At 36.5% G+C, this 21892-nt stretch overlaps 1 protein-coding gene across 1 annotated transcript in view; it reads right to left on the reverse strand.

Moving 5' to 3' along the window:
* LOC129266193 (uncharacterized) overlaps positions 1 to 19696 on the reverse strand; it is a 118002-nt gene extending 98306 nt beyond the window's left edge. Inside the window, exons 1-12 of the mRNA XM_064103842.1 lie at positions 19662 to 19696; positions 17236 to 17348; positions 15113 to 15183; positions 13136 to 13347; positions 11812 to 11865; positions 10151 to 10264; positions 8413 to 8547; positions 7578 to 7931; positions 6414 to 6563; positions 5542 to 5661; positions 4384 to 4518; positions 2142 to 2263 (exon numbers count right to left, since the gene is read on the reverse strand). Of these exons, the coding sequence (XP_063959912.1) occupies positions 2142 to 2263; positions 4384 to 4518; positions 5542 to 5661; positions 6414 to 6563; positions 7578 to 7931; positions 8413 to 8547; positions 10151 to 10264; positions 11812 to 11865; positions 13136 to 13347; positions 15113 to 15183; positions 17236 to 17348; positions 19662 to 19695 (1614 nt within the window). The 5' untranslated portion in view covers position 19696. The remainder of the gene's footprint in view (positions 1 to 2141; positions 2264 to 4383; positions 4519 to 5541; positions 5662 to 6413; positions 6564 to 7577; positions 7932 to 8412; positions 8548 to 10150; positions 10265 to 11811; positions 11866 to 13135; positions 13348 to 15112; positions 15184 to 17235; positions 17349 to 19661) is intronic.
* Between the last annotated feature and the right edge of the window lie 2196 nt (positions 19697 to 21892).

Genomic DNA, 21892 nt, shown 5'->3' on the forward strand with positions numbered 1-21892 from the left:
ATAGAGATGATTTTTCTCAATAAATTACGATTTTTTATTTATTTATTTTATTTTTTTAAAACAAAAAACATATTTTTTAAAGAAAAACCGTACTGCCCTATTTTGGTTGCAAAAATGTACTAAATACGGCTAAAACGTACTGGTTGGCAGGTCTGTAAAACCCATTCACACACTGGAAGCCTTCAAAGTTCAACAGATAAACTTTTGTTCCAGATCTCCTATCGCAAACCAAAAGTCACACTTGGCAATGGAATAACCTGCCAATTGACACAAGAACAGGGTTCCCAGCTTTTCAAGAAAACAAAATTCCCTGATTTATCCCTGATGGAGTTTTTAAAATTCCCTGATAATTATTTGAACCCATTCCCAGTTTCGCATGTTTTCTAAGTTGATGCAGTGAACTAAATGTAAAAAAATACAAAAAAAAACCCACCAAACCAGTCATTCGATGGATGTTGTTTTGATATGCAACAAAGTAAAATGGAGTCTGACTGACGACTGTGCTTTCAACTTTTGGGCCTGATTTGAGGTAAATTTTATCAAATTCCCTGATTTCCCTGACGGGCTGGGAACCCTCGGCTGAATAAGCTCTTCGTCTCTGTCAATCTTCAAATTGAAATTGAAAACCTTTCTCTTTAGTTCAAAAAAATGTGGTGAACATGCAGAATTAAGTAAAACGGTCTCTGAGTATTAACCACTTGACTGCTGACTGCCATAATTAGTATATACAACCCCTCTGTGCTGAGCCAATTTAATACACACTCAAATTTCACTACATAGCAAGTGGCTTTGAGCTTCTACAAATCACAGGGGAAGTCCCGAAATTTATTTTTTATAGCGCCATCTGTTGTCCAAATCCGCAGTTTTGATAGTCCTGTGCTATTTCCACCATAGGGGTATTACAGCGCGATGCTGACACTTAAATCGGACAGTGTTGTAAGCACGTAATATTACGTGGTCCGCACAGAATGCAAACTAGCCAAGCACGTAATATTACATGGCCCGCAGCCAAGTGGTTAAAGCGCAGCTGAATATATTCATACAAAAGCTACACTATACTTATTTGTATTAATTATCATTATCTTTATTATCATTATTATTATCATTTAGATTTTCAGATTTAGATTTAGATTCAGATTTATTTCCAACAGAAATGACATAAATATTGATACAAATCATTTTCATGCATTTATAACAAATATTTACGACACTAATCATTATTATAATTATATTAAAAACCTCGATGATAATTAACATATAAAGATATATACAAAATATGATGCATTTTGTAGATGAATGATATATTATGATTTAAATAGAAAAAAGGGTATCTGTGGAAATGGGAGATTCACTCAAAGGCATGTTTAGCTTGTATAATGTGAACCCCCGGGGGGGCCACTTCCATTGACGAGTGGATACCATGCGCGACCACGGGGTCTTGAAAAGCACCCTAAACACGTATTTTCCATATTCTGAAAAAGCACCCCTTAACAAGTATTGGCGTGTGAAACCCTACCCTTAAGTATTGGAAACAAATACTATTGGCAAGTATTCCCAGAATTGAGCCCCTAAACAAGTACAGCGATGTATTTTCCATATTCTGAAAATGCACCCCTTAACAAGTATTAGAAACAAAAGATACTCTTGGCAAGTATTTCCTGAAATGAACCCTTAAACAAGTACAGCGATATTTTATTGTTATGTCACGGGTCCGTCGGTCGTCGGTTTTACCTTTACACACCATTATTTTGGTTTAGTACGGCCCCACCTATCACACCTCGCGCAAAACAGACTCTAAACACGTAGTGTTGGGGCAAAAAGGACATCCTTTATAAAACATTTTGATTTTGTTTTATCATCCCCGCATATTTGACCCTAAACACGTATATTTTTCCGAGCGAAATATTTTTGTGTTTTTGACACCCTTATCACGTTACTTACGTAACGTGCCCTATCTTGAAAAAGACATCCTTTTTACATGTTTTTTTGGTCGCGCATGGTTTCCACTCGTCAATGTAAGTGGCCCCCCCGGGTGTGAACCCCCCCTCAAGGAAAAGAAAAGAGAGAGAGAGGGAGAGAGAGAGATTGTTATCATTATCATCATTATCACTATTAATATACAATTACTATGGCGGGCCTACCCGAATTCTATATCCTTCGATGGTTTGGAAGGTGAAGACGTAGAACACGTTCATCCCGTAATCATTAGGATAGTTGGGGGATGTGAAATTCATGGTTTGTCCTGGACTTAAAACTCGGGCATCTGCAGATAAATAACAAACAAAAAGCCATATAGAATTACAGATAAATTCTGGTACTGGGAACAACAGAAAATAAAATGTCCATAGAATAAAAAAAAAAACTTACACAGAATTATAAAAAACTATGAATAAATGATATCTGCCAAAGTATTTCTCAGGAAAATGTATAGGACTAATTACAGGGTAATGAGCAATAAAAGATTAGAAAAATTCATGAAAAATGTCTGTACACACATATTGTTTCCTGTGTTAGCGAAACCAGGAAGGGCACATGGTAATGAAATGAATATAATTTCAAGTATGATTGAATTATTTGATTAAACTTGCTTGTTCTAAATAAGCATTCTGGCGTATGATAAACACTTAAGGATTGCTTCCAACCATTTCCTATTGAAATTAGAACTCTATACCAGAACTAAAACTTAGCTTAATTTAGAGTGGTAATGCGATGTTGTTCCCGTAAAGTGCAAGAAAGACCAATCCTGCTTGATAAGTAATCTGATAATCACGTTCTATTCACAGACCCATAAACAGAATCAACACTAGTTTGTCTCAATAATGTCAAGAACTTTTAGATTAATTATGGAAGTATACTGTCATTCTCATAGGGATAATTGAAAACTGAAGAAACCTTGAATAAACTCTCCATCCCCCCTTATGTTCAGTTGATTCTTAAATCATGATTGTCTGGTTTAAAACCATTATAATTCTAACCTCTAGGCAATAAAGTTTTACTAAATCAAATTTAAGAAATGCTGACAAATCGAAATCTATGCCGCTGATAGAATTGTTTCTCATTTAGCAACCCAAATTTAAAAGAATTCGAATAAGTACCTCATGACGCAAAACCATCGTTGGAGAAGGCAAACCCCTGTTACGAACCATGGAAAACCCAAATCACCCCAGGTCAGTTATTTAAGTATCTAGACATATGTTTCTTGACCTCGATGGGTCCGAAAAAAAAACTAAACCGCAATTACATACACAGCGCACCAATTCGAGCAAACTCGCTCGCCATCGCATGCAGTCATTTTGATTTCTCTTTAAAAGTTTCCTTATTTCGGGGCCGATTTTCTTCGTTCGAAACTTAAAACAGAATAACATTGGATTTCAAAATACAATATGCATTTGATATCTTGATTAAATATCAAATACAATAATTTAATTCAGAAAGGCCTACTACAGGCAGAGCTGCTCTTACGTAATATCACAGCTGTTGTGGTCTAACCCTTGGGCTTGCGCCTAGCTGAGAAGGAGAAACGTTACATAAGAGGGATTATCGGGCAATTCAGGGTTGATATCGCTTGGGAATGAAATATCTTGGTTCCTCCAACAACGATTTTGTTATCGGGGTATACGACAGCAGCAAAGCCATGAGCTGGTGCATGCAGTCGCCTTTGCAACGAGGGTTTGACGTAATGTGGTTTAAAGCATTGGAAAAGTGTTCAGCAGATCCCTACTTGTCCACATCCAATGTAAGCACTTGAATCTCCACGCCCTGAGAAGTCTAATCCAAATTACCAGCCATGAAGCATAGGCTTTTACAACCCATTTAACACCTGGGTGGAGAGCGGCAATAAAGCATGAATTGTCAAAGGAGGCTCTTCCACAAACTGAATGCATTTTCCTGCAGAAATTAATCGCCCCCTACCCCCGGCATGGTGTTTTCCTTGGAAAAAAGATTATCCACATACAACATTCCTATCTAAAACCTGGGTGGAGAGTGGCAAAGTGTGGATTCATGCGTCATAAAAGGCTCTTCCACAAACTGAATGTATTTTCCTGTAGAAATCGCCCCCCTCCCCCCAGCATGGTGTTTTCCTTGGAAAAAAAAATTATCCACGTACCACATTCCTATTGAAAACCTGGGTGGAGAGTGGCAAAATGTGGATTCATGCCTCATAAAAGAATGCTAGGCAATGAGGGGATTTGAAAAAAAAAAAAAATTAATCCACGAAGTATGGCCATGCATGCATTACATTAAACTTGTTATAATAAAACAATCATTTGCAATAGCATTTTAAAGCTACTGAAATCATTCGATTGATTGGCTGAAGGAAATTGTTTATGCTATTAAAACAAGTCTTTATAAAACAGTACCCTAAATGTACACTGTATTTACCTATAGAATCTGGCCCCCCGCACGATGTTTCGTCAGAAAAATCGGCGCAATCGAGATACCCATCACACATCCAGGCAACTGGAAAGCACCTCTCATTGGGCGCACATCGGAATGTACTATTTGAATCACAAGGACCTAAAACAAAAACAAAATATTTACCAAAAAAAATTGATGGTCAGAACTCAAATTTATTAGAATAACCTTGCCCACTATTCCATTTCATTATTAGATTATATTACTGCATGGGCAACAAAATGGTTCTTGTGTAAAGGATATGAACTAAAAATGTGTTTCAGAGTATAATTTTACATATTACACATCAAACTTTAATTCAATTGGGTGCCCATAAAATGCAATCAAAATTAAATATCTGCATAATTTTGTCTTACTTATAAAAAAGACTTTACAAGCATGGAAATCAAAGGCTGAATATCTCGGGATATGATCTTTGTCAGGAGATTTTTAATATCCAAATACTAAATATTTAAATAGTACATGCTCATCTTTAATCCAAATAAAAGTAAGAGAAATACCACAAGAGGGCGCTAGATTTGAATTTAAATCCCAACAGCCAGAACATACCACATTTAAAATGGATAAAAATGCATTCAATGACTACTACAGATCCTTTTTAATATTATGATATCAAATGATATTTAAGTATAATTTACACCACTGGCCCTTATCACAGCTATAGGCAGGCTTTATAACATTCTTATCAATAGTAAGTCACATAAAATCATTTTCAATTTTTAGAGAAAATTGAATTTGTTTGAATTCACAACACACGACATAATTCGTGAGAAGCATCCCAAGAATCAAAACTTTAAAAATTCAGAACTCTGTTATCGTTTGACATATCACCGAACCTTCTCCAAAATGCTCCTATATTTCTTTTACTTAAATTATCAAAATTAATCCAACTTATCGTCAGGTTGAACTCTCCTCCCCTTCAACAACAGCACCAACGACGACTGAACAAAACTCACAATTTTGATGTTCGTCATCTCCGCCGGGACAATCTTCATATCACTGAACCTTCTCCAAAATGCTCCGTTATTTCTTTTACTTAAATTATCAAAATTAATCCAACTTATCGTCAGGTTGAACTCTCGTCCCCTTCAACAACAGCACCAACGACGACTGAACAAAACTCACAATTTTGATGTTCGTCATCTCCACCGGGACAATCTTCAAAGTGATCACATTCCCAGGCAGCATGGATGCATGTCTCACCGTCCGCACACTGATACTGATGGTTGCCGGCAACACACTCTCCTGCAAAATGGAATAGAAATTGGTGGTGATTTTTTACCTGATTGCTAAGAAAGCATTAATGCTTGTAAGCAAGCAACCAGAGGAGCGACGGCTTAAGGTCCTCTCCGAAGGACCTGGTACTGAGGATTAATGCCTTACCAAAGGGTATAGCGCACCAAGTGGGAATCGAACCCGGGTCACCGAAATACGAATTCCCCGCTCTACCGACTGAGCTATCGCGCCTCCCGTATATTATTGTATAGTATATAGTATAATATTTCAATTCAATCAAGTTTCATTCAATTGAATTGAATTGAATTTGAATTTGAATTTAAATTTATTTTACATATTCCACATGTGAACATAATACAAGAACAACACAACATCAGATGATTCGACTTGATATATAAATCAGACATTGTATTTGCAATTAACATAAAATTCATGATTTAATTTGGGACCAAGGGCCCGTTTCATAAAGAGTTGCAACTGTTGTAACTTTGCCATTATGGCAACTGCCATGGTAACCTTGATTCTGATTGGCTGCTGAGCCCTGCTACAATGGTAGTTGCCATAATGGCAGAGTTACATCAGTTGTAAGTCCTTTATGAAACAGGCCCCTGAAATTGACTTGCAATGATTGCAAGTTTCTAGCAAAACTCCAGCGATCAAATGCAAATCAGAATTGCAAGACTTATGATTGATTTTGATGTTGAAACTGACCTGCCATTGACTGCCAGTTTCTTGCAACACACAGAGAAACGTAGGCTTACCTGGAGCGGGCATGTTGGCGCAAACCTCTGGAATTTCGTCCGACTTGTCTGAACAGTCGTAGTAATCGTCACATTGCCAGTAGCTGGGGATGCACTCTCCATCACTGGCACACTGGAACTGTCCAAGGTCACACGAAACAGGTGTATATGCTATAAATAGTATAAATTATCATAATAAGCACTTATACAGCACCATGTACCCAGAAAAATATATTCCGACGTGCATTGTTATTACTACTACATGTATTATCCCGGCTTTAGCTCCTGTTGCCTTCCAGCGCTCAGTGCATGCATTCAAGGAATTAATCCTGCTGGGTACCCATTCACCTCACCTGGGTTGAGTGCAGCACAATGTGAGTGATTTTCTTGCTGCACAAAACCACGCTGTGGCTGGAATTTGAACCCACGTCCCTCTAATTGGAAGACGAGAATGGTAACCACTGGACCACATCAAAATCAAATAAAATCATCTATTTCCACAACAATGCAAAAAACATTACAAATATACACACAAAAAATGGACAATACAAAATGAATATGAACAGAGTAAGATTCAAAATATAATTCAAATAAATCTAGAAACATCATTGTGGGGGAGCAAAAAAGAAGGGAAATAATGTGGCACCCGACATTAAGTAAACAGCTTGTTAACACAACCCAAAATGCACATTTCTTAACAATGGAAGTAAATGAACGTGGTTTTCATTCAGAATTTTAAAGTAGTAGTTAAAAAAGTCAACACGATAATAGATGTCACAACAAAAGTAAAAATATACAATAAACATCAGTATAGACATTGAAAATGTATTGCTGTGAATATAAGTCATCAACCCAAGGCAGAAAACGTATCCGTCCGTCCCAAAATGCAAAATATTTTCCGCGTTGGAAATGTCCAAATGACAGCTCTAAATATTCCCTTCACCAGCCACGTCCCTTATATATAATCTACATTTAATACTACCGTCAGAAGACAATTTCAATTTCTTTATTTTGATTGTAATTTCTTTTAATCTTATTCGATTTGATTTAATTCCTCGTACATTTTTTACCCCACTGCTCTGCTCTGTTAATGTTCTATATTCAACATGCTGATGATGTCTTATTTATATCTTCACTAAGAAAAATAATATCTTTATAGGAAATTAAATTTGAATATCGACTCACTAGATGGATGAATGGCGTTAAATTCAATTTCAAATCCCGTTCCACCAGGATGAGTGCCGGGAAAGAAGAACATTAATGCGACGTTGGTTTGTAGAGCATAAACTCTTCCTGGAACTGGTTCAAAGCGGTAATAATAGAACGCCAAATCGTTTGATGGATGGCTTGTATCTGATCCGTTTTCAAAGTTCAGTCTGGCCGTAAGTCTAAGGTCGAATGTTATGAAAGTGTATCCGATGATGAGGTCAGGGTCCTCGGTGGTGATGGCCCAGTATCGGTTCTCAAGAGCGGGGTACGGGTTGGGATATGATGGGGGCTGGACAAGCACCGGTGTTCCTTGAACAAGGGTGATGTTTACTGTAGAGAAAAGAATTGATATTGATGATGAGGAGGAGAAGGTGGAAAAGCAATGATCAGTAGGAGGAGGGACAAAAATACAAGAAGAAAGAAGACGAGGGGAGGAGAAAGAGAGGAGGGAGGGAGAAGAGGAAGATGATAAAGAAGAGGGGGAGGAGGAAGAGGAGGGGGAGGAAGAAGAAGAAAAGGGGGAAGAAGAAGAGGAGGAGGACGAAGATGATAAAGAAAAAGGACGAGGAAGATGAGGAAAATAAACAAGACTTATATCGAGGAGTAGGACTGAGGAGGATAACACTAACAATAGTCAGATGATGATCAAGATAAATAAATAAAAAAACAATAAATATATAGGTAAGTAAGCATAAGCCATCCTCCTGCAAGTAAAATAGATATTCAACCAGTCACAGTAATATTTGCCACCGGATTATGTGACTTAAAGTTACCTGATTAACTATTTTTTTTTTTTTTTTATCCGTCTCACCTATCTCGCCTTGTCCACAGCCAGTCTCGTCTTCATAGTTGCTGTAAGAACCACAATCAACGTAAAAATCACATTGCCATTGCTCTGGTATACATTTGCCGTTGTCACATGTGAACTCATCGCTTTCACATTCACCTGTAAAAAGATGATTGGTTTCAGTAAAAAAATTAAATATGTCAATACTCTCTAAAAATCCTTGTTACACAATGTTACCTCTAATAAAGGATACTTTTCAAATTCTAGATTAGATTTTCCAATCTAAATTCAGTGAAAAAAAAAATTGAATGAACAGTCTGCTTTATATAAACCATTTCTCAGTGGTGCTGTATGATATTCTACTACCAAAGAAAGAGGGGGGTTGCACATGCTTGATAAAAAACTATAAGTGGAGCACCTCTGGCAGTCCTGCTTGCATTACGTGATTTAAAATAACAGCAGTGCTGACTTTGAAAACAACTACAGAATAATCATTCACAAAAAACACCATTCATATGATGATAAAATACTATGTTCCTTGACCCTAAATGACATTAGACCTTGATCGTGTGACCGAAGGCTTGTGCAAGACAATCAGAGACACTTGATTCCCCTTTTGTCCACATTTCATGAAGTGAACTAATGTAGATCCATGAACTTTCAAAGTTACGAATGCAATTCAACAAATTCCCCTAACACGGCCAAAGTTCATTGACCTTGGTCATGTGACCTGAAACTCACGAAGGATGTTCACTGATGCATGATTACTCTTATGTCCTAGTTTCATGAACTAGATCCATATACTTCCAGAGTTATGACATTTAAAAAACTTAACCTTCTCTAACATAGTTTAAGTTCATTGACCCTAAATGACCTTTTACCTGTCATATGAACTGAAATTCAAAAAGTATGTTTAGTAATAATTGATTACCCTTATGTCCTAGTTTTATGAAATAGGCCCATATACTTTCTAAGTTATGATATCTAAAAAACTTAACCTTTGGTTAAGATTGGATGTTAACAACGCCGCCCCAGTCGGAAAAGCGGCGCCTATAGTTTCGCACTGCTATGCAGGCAAGCCAAAAACTAACATGACTGAATTACTTATTGCTGGAGCACTGACTCAGCTTGTGTAACCCCAATCCCCTCGAGGAGAAACCCTCCCCAACAAAAATTTTATTTGAAAAACAAGAGAAATACCAAACAAGTATAACCCCAGAATTTTCATGATTTTCATTACCTTGATCAGGCGCTCAAGCATTCAAGGAATTCCTTCCTACTGGGTACAAATTTACAACACCTGGGTAAAGAGTGGCAAATGTAGATAAATGCCTTGCCAAAGGACGCGTGGGCTAAAGTGGGATTTGAACCCCAGCCCTTGTGGTTCAAAGTCCGGAGACTTATCCACTGAGCCACAATACCTCTACATAATGTGTCAAACCATTTTGCAGAAAATATATACATGTAATTACAGAGTAATGAACAAATTAAGATCAGAAAAATTACTGAAAAAGGCCTATCCATTTAAAGAGTGGTCTCACTTTTTTTTTATTGTGTTAGCTACATGAGCAAGAGCACATGGTAATGAAATGATCACAATTTTAAGTAACCCTTGATTATTTCAATTAAATTTTGTTGTTTCAAATAAGCAGTCTGGCATTTAATACACACTTTATGATTGTTTCCAACCAATCCCCAACAAAATTAGATTTCTATGGTAAGAAAAAAAATCACAGTGAAAACTACTTGTTTTTCCACTTACCACATAATTGCTCATCTTCTCCCATTCGACATTGATCAAAGTAGTCGCATCGCAAGGTTTCATGGACGCAGGTACCGTCAGTGCAGCGGAAAAACCCATCAGGGCAAGGATCCCCTGGTTTTCAAAATACAAGGAATATGAAATATGATCATCATCATCATAACAAGAATAATCATAATGATAATAATAGTACCGATAATAATAGTAATGATAATAATAATAACAATAATAATAAAACAATAATGAATTATAGAGACATCTGGTTTATGCCAGTTTTTCTCTTATTGCCTCATTTTGTGAATCAATGCTTAGGCCTATACATCGGGATGTGATCAAGGAAAAGATGTTGGAAATTCATTGATATAACAACTAACAGGAAGACTTCCATCAGTTAATAAGTAGGGGATCCATGTGGGTTCGACAAAATACCATATGGGGCCCATTTTGTTTGTTTACAATTGTGGGGGCCTGGCTAAAATATTTAGTCCAATCTGACTGGATCAACAACTGAGATAAATACATACACGTACAGGCGTAAATGTAATGAAATATATTATATTTTTCAATGCTACAAAGAGTGATTTGTGCCAGATAATGAAAACATTATTACAATTGTTATTCAATCAAAACCATGCATAATAATGATAAGATTCCATGGCCAAGTGGTCTAAAGGCCATCGCACACCTTACGACTGTTCGCGATCCGATTTTGGAACAAATCGCATTTTGCTCATTTTCTGAAAATGTGAATGGAACTTATCATTTTATTTGAGATTAAAATTAATTGAAAGAATACTTTTATAACTATTTTGAAAGATTGCAAGCCTTTATTTTGGAGTAAAGGCCAAATTAGTTTCAAATCGTAGCCAATCGTACGACTGCTATGACGTCATTCCGACTAGATATTAAATTTGCTTTTATTCTAAGAAGGATGATAGCATATAGTCAAAAATTTGAACATAGGTATTCGTATGATGATTTCGAACATTACACGGTATGATATTCCAAGTCTCAATATTAGCATCAAATTCTACTACGTTTTATTCCAAAATTGAGTCGCAGACCAATCGTAAGGTGTGCGGTCGCCTTAAGGCGCCTGACTGTACATGGAAAGTCCAGGGTTCAATCCTCGGCCACGGCACTTATGCCCATGAGCAAGGCATTTAATCGACAGTGCTCTTTTATCCTGCATTCAAATAAATGAAAATGCTATATGAATTCTTGGTAACGAAAAGTGCACTTTTTTTGAAAATAATGCTAAGATAATGCTTATTTGGCTTATAGTTTAATAGCAATTATTGTCCTATAAATTATCAATAAACATATATGCAGAGCCAAATACCATATATTCATAACAATTTGAAACTTAATTGTAATATCTCGGCAGTCTATCACTTTTACATTCTTCTCTTTCTTTCCTCTCCTCCTTATTCTTACATTTTATTTTGTTTTCTTGAATGCAAAACCAGTTTAAAGGTGCTTCAACCAATCAAGCTTTTAGCTTATGTTGTAACACCTTTGTATGTTCCTTATTTACTTGTGTTTCATATATATATTTATATATTATCTGTGTATTCTTTTACATTGTACATTGTGAACATGCATGAATAAATAAATAAATAGTGTATATTATGAATAAACATTGAAACTGTGAGACGAACCTGGAGTGATGCTCTCTGGGATACTTATGCCATCGACTGTTACTGGAACACGTACTGTAGAGAAAAAAGAAATTACTGTCCACTTTACGATATGTTTTATGTACACATGAGATTTCAGTATTGGAAAGGCATGCCAGGTGCTTATATCAAATTTTATTTAACTAATTCTTTTAATACATGCTTAAGATCAAAGATTAAGTATAAAATGTAGTCATTGAACATTTATAATGTAGGTTTTTTTGCATAAAACTGAGCTTATTTTAATGGGGACTTGATCATAATAAATATATCCACATAATTTATCGCGATAAAATGTCTGAACAACAAATCAAAATGATAAAACTGTACCTTTTCAGACGGTAAAATTCTGTATTAATGGTACAATCTAGATGGCTATACAATTAGTAATCACATTATATGTACAGGGTGGAGAATATTATGGTCAGCCAGGTTGCAAGATACATATAATTGTATATTTCACATGCCTTGAATAATTTCTCCCAAAATGGAGAGACTCTCCTTGTTTTTACATTGAATGATGATAATAACATTGCTCAAATAACATTAGGAGGAATCATATTATTCAAATGTGTACTAGTTGATTGAATCTAAAATAAATCCTGTGAGAGCTTCTACGAATAACAAAACGAGGTTTGAAGTTTGGGGTTCACTCATCAGGCATGAGATTTGCACACTGTACTATTTCGGGTATTTACAGAGAATCTTCCCAATGACTTTAGTTAGTTGATGGTTGGCTGGTCACAATCACTACATGTTATAAAAGAAACCACTCACTGTATCTTTTAGGGGACCATCAAAATGTCAAGCTCTGTTTTCCATTTGCAGGTTTTTACTAGTTTACAGACAAACCCAAATCCTTACATGTATTGTGTTTAATGCTTCGTGTACTGCCCTAGAGCAGTGAAAATTTGACATGTGATCATATTTTCAGCTGAAACTTTCTTAGAAATTGGAATCATTTTATTGGAATATTTGCTGTAAATATCAGTGGTAAATAGAGTGTATAAAATATATTCTTAATAATCTTTACCAAACCGACTGGACAGGTTTTTGTTTGGTAAGGGCAATTTAAAATATTGAGTCTGCTATCAATTCTACAAATTCGATATTGGATTGACAAAAAACTTTGAAAACAAACACACACATATATACACACCCACACACACCTTTCTGATTTCTAACGCCCATTCCGTCAATTCTGAATTCAGAATACCGTAAAAGCGCATTATGCTATGACTTTAGTTAGTTGTTGGCTGGTCACAATCACTACAAAGTAAGAAGTTAATAAAAGATGACAAATTACCATCTGTGATATCAACTTGAGCATCTGATGAACCAAGCTGAGCATTATTAGAGAGTGATGTCATAACGGCGTCGTTGATGGCGCTAGATACCAGATTCGCTACGGCCAGCTGAACTTCGAAGGCTGACATGGTGTTTGTATATTCCTCAGATAGAGACATCCCGAACACTGATGAGACCCCAATGTCTGCATCCACAACGACACTCCCAGGGCTAACAGGAAATAAAGGTTAGTTAGAGAAAAATGACTTGGTAAAGAGTTCATGATATATAACAAGTGGAACGCCTCTGGAAGTCTCACCTGCATTATGCGATACGATATAGCAGCAGTGCTGACTTTGAAAACAGCTATTGTATAATTATTCACAGCAGAAAACATTCATATGTACTATGTCCATTGACCCAAAATGACATTTGACCATGATCATGTGACCTAAGATGTGTGCAAAACAATCATTCATAATTGATTACCCTTATGTCTATGTTTAGAACTACATCCATAAACTTTCTAAGTTAGAATGCCAATTCAACAAGAATCCCTTACAAGGCCAAAGTTCATTGACCTTGAATGACCTTTGATCTTGGTCATGTTCCTGAAATGTGCACATGATATTCAGTGATACATGGTTGCTTTGATGTCCAAGTTTCAAGAACTAGATCCATAAACTTCTGCATGTGTTCCATAACAGCTTTTGCTAACTTTTTCAAAATGTGTGCATTAAATAAACCCCTCAAAAAAAGTTTGGAAATCTGAGTTTGGCCATTATTTTCTCCCAACTCCCAATTTTACACAATGCATATTTGACATCATCTGAAAGATCATTTAATTCTCTTTAAGATGATACCATGCTTGTTATGATCATGCCATCACGAAAAGAGCAGGATCCAAAAGTGTTGGATGAGGTCTGAATTGAAAAGCTGCAAAACGAGCAAAAAAAGTTTGAAAATCTGAGTTTAGCCATTAATTCCTCCCAACTCCCAATTTTACACAATGTATATTTGATATCATTCGAAAGATCATTTAATTTTCTTTAAAATGATGCCATGCTTGTTATGATCATAACATCACGAAAAGAGCAGGATTCAAAAGTGTTGGATGAGGAATGAATTGAAAAGCTGCAAAACAAGCAGAAATAGTCATGATGGGTCAATACAGAACATGATTCTTTTGTCTGTGTCAATAGAGATGAAAATCCAGTCAATCAAGCCCCTGCTTCTTCATTCTTATGTTTTGGTGTGGTTTATGTAGTGATGGTTCTTTGAGATAACATGGTTTGAGTCGTGGTTTGAAATACCCATGCATGTGTGTTTGTTTGTTATGTGTTTGATTCCATGTTAATGTTGATGTTAAGGTGCATGAAAACAATTAAAAGAAACCGCTGAAAAACTCACTCATCACCACTGAAAAAAGAACAGTGACTTTCAATATTGTGTCATTTTGCAACTTTTGAATTTTGACCTTACCCCACATTTCAAGGTACTGCACCTCCATATGAACCACAATCATATCATGTAGGGCATCATTTTAAAGACAATTAAATGAACTATTCATATATATTAATTACACATTGATATTTACTAAAAACCAAGGAGAGATTATCGATCAAAGTCAGATTTCCATACTTTTTTTCGAGGAGTTTATAAAAAATAACTGTGAATATCTGTGCTTTGTAACGTTGATTTCAATTGTATATTCATCACAAATTTTTTAAAATTGCCGTCGTGTGCAGACAAACAACACATCCAGAGATACATCAACCAAGTGTAAGTTCAAGCCCAGCCCCGTCAGACCAAAAAGATACTGCTGCTACCATGTTCGGCGATCAACCATTAAAGGGATAGAGCAGCGTCGATCCAGTACTGCACAGTGCCTGGGCCCATGATCAATTGGGCAAAGTTAGTTTTTTATTTCAGATTACTATTTCAAACAATAAAATATGGATTTTTATTCAAATTGATGAAAAGGGATAGGAATTACCTTAGGCCCGTCACACTCACACCAGTAATGTAACCCATGAGCTGGACATTACTCTGTAACCCATTCATCAGCTGGAAAAGGGAACAAATTCAAGGTAATGAATTAATTATTTTGAAAAGTTCGATTAATAAAATCAAGTTGAAGTAAACGGTTAAATCAATGATTCATAAGGTAGTTAGAATTCATGGATATGTCACCAGCAACAATAAATCGGCTCACTAAACAACATAAAAATAGGAATATAATCATTTTTCTCAGGTCTCAAATATTAGGCTGCTGCTAAAAAAGTCGGACAACTATACTGTTATAAAAATTGAAAAATGTCAAAATAATGGAACCAATGAAAGACCTGAATTGCTATAAAAAAAAGGATGTGAGTATATCACAAAACACTTTACCTTTTATATTCTCTGTAAAATTAGCAATCATGAGTGTTACAAGTCATGTCTATCTATGCCAGTGACCCAAATATTTTGTCTTGGTTATGAATCTTTTCCTTTTGTCCAGAGTTATGCAGTGCAGTTGGCTATTAGCACTTTTTCATTTGTGTGTTTCATACCTTGCATAACTCGGTGTTAGGCAGCTTGAAATAGACTCTCTTGCAAGTTCTAAATCCTGATCCCTATTCAACGCTAGGACGGTTCAGATAGTTTTCTTGCAAGGTTTTTGTTATTAGCAGGTGAATGCAATATTTAAGTAGCTTGGGTTTAGATTGGAATTCTTATATGGGAGGAACCCTAGTTAGAATTGATAGTTGTCACTTGAAGCTTATGAATCAAAGAGGCAAGACCTCTGAGTTCTCTCCAAGAGCAGCAGCTCCTCTTCTAGGGTTTGGTAGCATGAGCTATGTTCATGGTAACACCTGTAGGAACTCAACAGGACAGTTTTTTTGCTGGTAAATACCAAGCTGGTGTATATCACCAATCACATACAGGCATAGTAGCTGACCTTATAGACAGATATCACTAGTCACTACTGGGTCTTTTTATTAAAGTGGAGCTAATGGCATAGTGGGGATTTGAACTCACAACCTTGCGATTATGAGTCCAGTGCTCTAAGCACTAGACCACACCATATCAATTATCATATCTTAATTTTGTTCATGAAACCTGATCATGCAAGAAATGACACACTGACTGTGTCTTAATTGATGTTTGGCCTATCTACATCCCCCCCCAAAAAAAAAATCATGGGTTGAATTTCACAAACTGAATGTGGATTTGATTCATCAATCTACAACAGAATCCTTGAGGACCGTGTCTCACAAAATTAAAAACCCCTGATTGAAAGCTAATAACAGACTTGAACCAATTCAGGATTAGGCAACAAAGCAACTACATGCATGGCTTATCAGGGTTGTACACCCACCCCTTTCCTCTCCACAGAAAAAAACATGAAGAACCAAAAATAAAAAGTCAGCATGATAAGGGCAATTCCATAGGTTGGTGGACATGAGCTCAATGTGTCTTTGTACATATAGCCCATCTGAACCGTAACGTGAGTAACCACTTTATCTGCACCCCTTGTAAAAACTATGTGTTCTTTATTTTTTTTATTATATACAAATTTGTCTCCCTAATATACTTCTTTGAAATGGATATAATCAACTTTCATAAAAGCCTTGCATGAGGACTCTTTTCACTTATGTCCACTTTTCATTTTATGCATGTCCAAATCATGTAACATGAGTAACCGACACATTTCAAAGATTTGCCAGGAGCATAATGAAATTTCCCAAGTTTGTTTTTATACAAAGGATAGTCAGACTGCATACTATGTTGTGATAAAGAGATGTTTGGTTCCTATCAATAATAAAGGAGTTACAGCTCCAAGTATGAGTCAAGGTGTCTCCAAATGTAACGTGAGTAACCGTGGAATAGCCCATAAGATAATTTGAACAACAATGAAAGATCTACGGATAATTGAGCAATCAACACATAATCCTATGTTGAGAGTCAGTAATAAGAATATAAAACATAGCATGCTTTAACAGTGCTCCCAGCTTACACCAAGCCATACTTGATACTTGATGTAGTAATCCTATTGGCAGCTCATACAGAAGCTATACTGGGATCCTCCTCATGGTCATTGGTCACATATAAAACAAATCATAATAACCTTACCTCACTTTCTACTGTGCCAGTGAAAGACATGTATTCAGTAGATGAAGGATCATTATACTCGGAAATGAAATCAACTCCCTCCAAGGTGGCGGCAACTTTGACATTCATATCCCCTAGAATTGAAAAATACAACAGAAGATATATTATTGTGTAAATTGCAAATCCCTGCCCCGAAAAAAATAGTTATAATAACAGTGTATTTTTTATAAGCAAATATCCACCTTATTAGGTGCTCGAGGTGCTCCTTTATAACCCCGGTTAAGCTAGTCTACCGATTGAAGTGCTCACAGCACCATTTAGGTCACCTGGGTTCAGTGTAGAGCATTGTGGATCAATTTCTGGCTGAAGGAAATTACGCCATGGCTGGGATCAGAACACATGACACTCTATTTCAAGGCCCGAAGACTAATCCACTGGACCACTATACTCCACATGACACTGAATTGTGCTCCAACGTATGACATAGTGCCAATAAAATGACACTAATACTAACACAGCATGTACAGTATAATGTGAATGACACCAGAAATAAAGACACTTCTTTTCTTTGTTTGTTTTTCACCATTTGGTGACAAATAATAACCGACTATACGGTCACCATTAAATTGGCAATAAGATAGCAAGGCACACTAGCTATGTGGCAATTTGACAAAGCAATGAGACAAACTGGAGAAATTTGTATGAGGGTATGCTGTAAAACTAAGGTATTCTGAATAGTTGGTGTTTTATTGTTTTATTTATTTATTTATTTTCCACTCGTGGGCTGGATGGCCACCTTCAGCCACAGGCTGTTCTACTGAGGGGTCCAGTGGACGCGTTTAAAAAATACAAACATACAATATACAAACAAATACATGTATAAAAGAAGACATAAATCAATCCTATACAAGGTAAGATATGACTACAAATTATAACTTACCGTAAGTAACGGTGTATTAACCGCACCTTTTTCTCGGCGGGATATAAGCAAAAGTCGGGGGTGCGGTTTATACACGGTGACGGGTCTGAGCCCGCCCGCGTAGCCCCTCCCGAACATGTAAGAAGTCTGCCAGTTCACAACCCATCGAGTGGCCGGCCGTAGCCGCCCAGTGCAATGTCGCTTAGAGGGGTATGAGCCGCGGGTAATGGGTAGCGATTATTATGATCTTATGATCAAATACTGTCGTAACAAATGCACCCACCTTCATGACACTAATTTCGACTTTATTCTCGAAGTTCCCTGGCTAAGTTCATAGAGACGCCAAGCATTCTCGGTAATAATTTGTCACAGCTGAGCGAGAGCCAAGAGCTAGCTTGCGTTGTATTTTGGTTTTAGTGCGACTTAAGCTGGCGCTATTCATTTAATTTAACCCCTCAAAGTCCCGTTTCGCGCCAGCTTATTTTTTTCTTTCCCGTTTGCTTTTCATAAGATACCATGTACACCGTGCACCACGCACGATAGAGACGGCACGAAGCCGTCAAACAACTGGAAAAAATACAAATTTCTTTGTTTCTTGAACCTTCCTGTAATCCTGTATCCAAAATTCATGCTAAGACATCGAATGCTAGACAAATTCTGAAAGTGATTGTGAGGTTGTGATGCAAGAAATGTGAAAGACACAGATCACAATTTGATAAGATGTACTGGTAGTGGTACCGTATCGAAGTTTGAAATGTACATGTACAAGAAACTAGAAAGGCAGTGCTGTGTGTGTGTACACTGTGACTGTGAGGTGAGTGAGTGTGTAAATTGCCAATATTGGCGGGACCTTTCTTTCTTGCTAACATTTGTAGATGAATTGATCAAGAACAGCAGATTTCTGCATACTGGTAATCTCTTTGAATACTTTGAAATCTTTAACTTAGTTTTTGTTTCTTCGTACCTCAAATATGCATGTAAATGTGAGGATTTTTTTTTTTTTTTTTTTTTTTTTTTTTTTTTAGTCCAAAGTTGGGGGTGCGGTTTATACACGGGTGCGGTTAATACACCGTTACTTACGGTATACAAAAGTTAAAAAGAAAAGAAAAAAAAAGTGGGATGGGGGATGGTGTGGGAGGGGGGGGGTTGAAGTGTTAAATACACTGAGAGTTTGAACACAACACCACATACAGTTGAAATGACAAACAGTATGCCTATTTATCAAAACATCACCAATGGGTGTTGAAATATATAACACCATGAATCTGACACTGGTGAAAAGTGCTTGGTGTTTTCCTCTCAAAGCAAAACGGTTGAGTAGTTTAACACCACTTTTTGCAGCGTATGGCAGGTTTATTAACGGAATAGGTATTAGACAAAGTGGGATAAGAGCAAGTGGTGCTTCAGTACACAGGGCCTTAAATCGTAGAGCTTGGCGATTGGTCATGGAGATCATGTTTATAATTGATCATAATCATATAATTCAGCCTCATGATCAACTGCCATGCTATATGTGACATTAACTTACCAACGACCACTCCAGGAATCACTGTTGGAGCCATGGTAACTAGTAGGAAACAAGTAAAAGAACAATAATAACTTTGTGAAAATGAAAATGAAACTCCGCCTAATTTGGGCACTCATTAATAATTTTGACGAGATCATTTACATTTTCTACCACATCACTTTTTATTTTCTTGAAAATAAATAAACCCCTCAAAAAAAGTTTGGAAATCTGAGTTTGACCATTAATTTCTCCCAACTCCCAATTTTACACAATGCATATTTTACATCATTCAAAATATCATTTAATTCTCTTTAAAATGATACCATGCTTGTTATGATCATGCCATCACGAAAACAGCAGGATTCAAAAGTGTTGGATGAAGTCTGAATTGAAAAACTGCAAAAAGAGCAAAAAAGTTTGAAAATTTTAGTTTGACCATTAATTTCTCCCAACTCCCAATTTTACACAATGCATATTTGATATCATTCAAAAGATCATTTAATTCTCTTTAAAATGATACTATGCTTGTTATGATCATGCCATCACGAAAAGAGCAGGATTCAAAAGTGTTGGATGAGGACTGAATTGAAAAGCTGCAAAACGAGCAGAAATAGTCATGAAGGTTAATACAGAACATGATTCTTTTGTCTGTGTCAATAGAGATGAAATCCATTCAAATCAAGCCCGTGCTTCTGTAGTGATGGTTCTGTGAGATAACATGGTTTGAGTCGTGGTTTGAAATGCCCATGCATGTTTGTTTGTTATGTTTTTGCTTGTGCAGAGGTGTGTTTGATTCCATGTTAATGTTGATGTTAAGGTGCATGAAAACAAAAGAAGCTTTGAAAAGGCCTCGAAAAACAGTCATTGTCAAACCACTTGATGTAGGCCTTTCATGTTAATGGACCTCTCTATCCACTCTCAGTACCTGATAGTAAGAACACAGTTTCTATTTAGAGTGTGTTCACCGTGTGTTCACCGTGTTTTCAGGGTGTGTACGTTCACAGCATGTTCAGAGTGTTTGCAGTGTATATATATTCAGAATGTATTCACAGTGTGTCCACGGTTTGTTCAGTGTGCCTAAAGTCTATTCACAGTGGGTGTGTTCAGAGTGTGTCTAAAATGTTTTCAGTGTGTGTTCTGAGTGTATTCACAGTGTGTTCAGTGTGTTTACTTTGATTAATGTGTTCACAGTCTATACACAGTGGATATGTTCAGAATCATTTAACAGTGTGTTCAGTGTGTGCTAATTGTGTTTAGTGTGTTCCCAGTCTATACACAGTGGATGTGTTCGGAGTGTGTTCTGAATCATGTAACAGTGTGTTCAGTGTGTGCTCAGAGAGTGTTTACTGTGTTTTGTGTGTTTAGTGTATACACAGTGGATGTGTTCAGAATCATTAAACAGTGTGTTCAGTGTATACTCAGAGTGTGTTCACAGTGTATACACAGTGGATGTGTTCAGAATCATTTAAAAGTGTGTTCAGTGTGTTATTAGAGTGTGTTTCCGGTGTACTTAGAGTGTGTTTACTGTGTGTTAAGTGTGTTCACAGTCTATACACAGTGGATGTGTTCAGAGTGTGTTCAGAATAATTTATCAGTTTGTTCAGTGTGTACTCAGAGTGTGTTTACTGTGTATTAAATGTATACACAGTGGATGTGTTCAGAGTGTGTCCAGAATCATTTAACAGGGTGTTCCGTGTGTTAAGTGTGTTCACAGTCTGTACACAGTGGATGTGTTCAGAATCATTTGACAGTGTGTTCACACTGTGGACATATTCTGCATATACTCTGAACACACTCTGCAATACTGCAGTCTTGGAAAGTAGGCAATAAAGTATGATTTTTTTTACCTGTTGTCGTAGGTGTCGCTGTTGTGGTCTCTTCTGTTGGTGATTCTGTGTGTAAAATTGAAAAAAAAATTGACGTTGACATATTGGTCATGTTTCTTCACAAGACATTAAAAATACAAACTAGATCAATTTTAAACACACCGTTCAATACTTTGAAAAGAAAAAAAATAATTCTCGCCAATGACATACTGGTTCTTTACAAGACATTAACAGATACAAACTAAATCAATTTCCTGATAAAACTACATGTATGGGTGTTTCATAAAGCTGTTTGTAAGTTAAGAGCGACTTTAAGAACGACTGGTGAACATTTCTTATGTGCTAGGTAATCACCAATGAACATATCATTTACCACAAGAAAGGATCACCAGTCGTTCTTAAAGTTGCTCTAATCTTACGAACAGT

Source organism: Lytechinus pictus, chromosome 8 (assembly GCF_037042905.1).
Source record: "Lytechinus pictus isolate F3 Inbred chromosome 8, Lp3.0, whole genome shotgun sequence".
Lineage (NCBI taxonomy): Eukaryota > Metazoa > Echinodermata > Echinoidea > Temnopleuroida > Toxopneustidae > Lytechinus > Lytechinus pictus.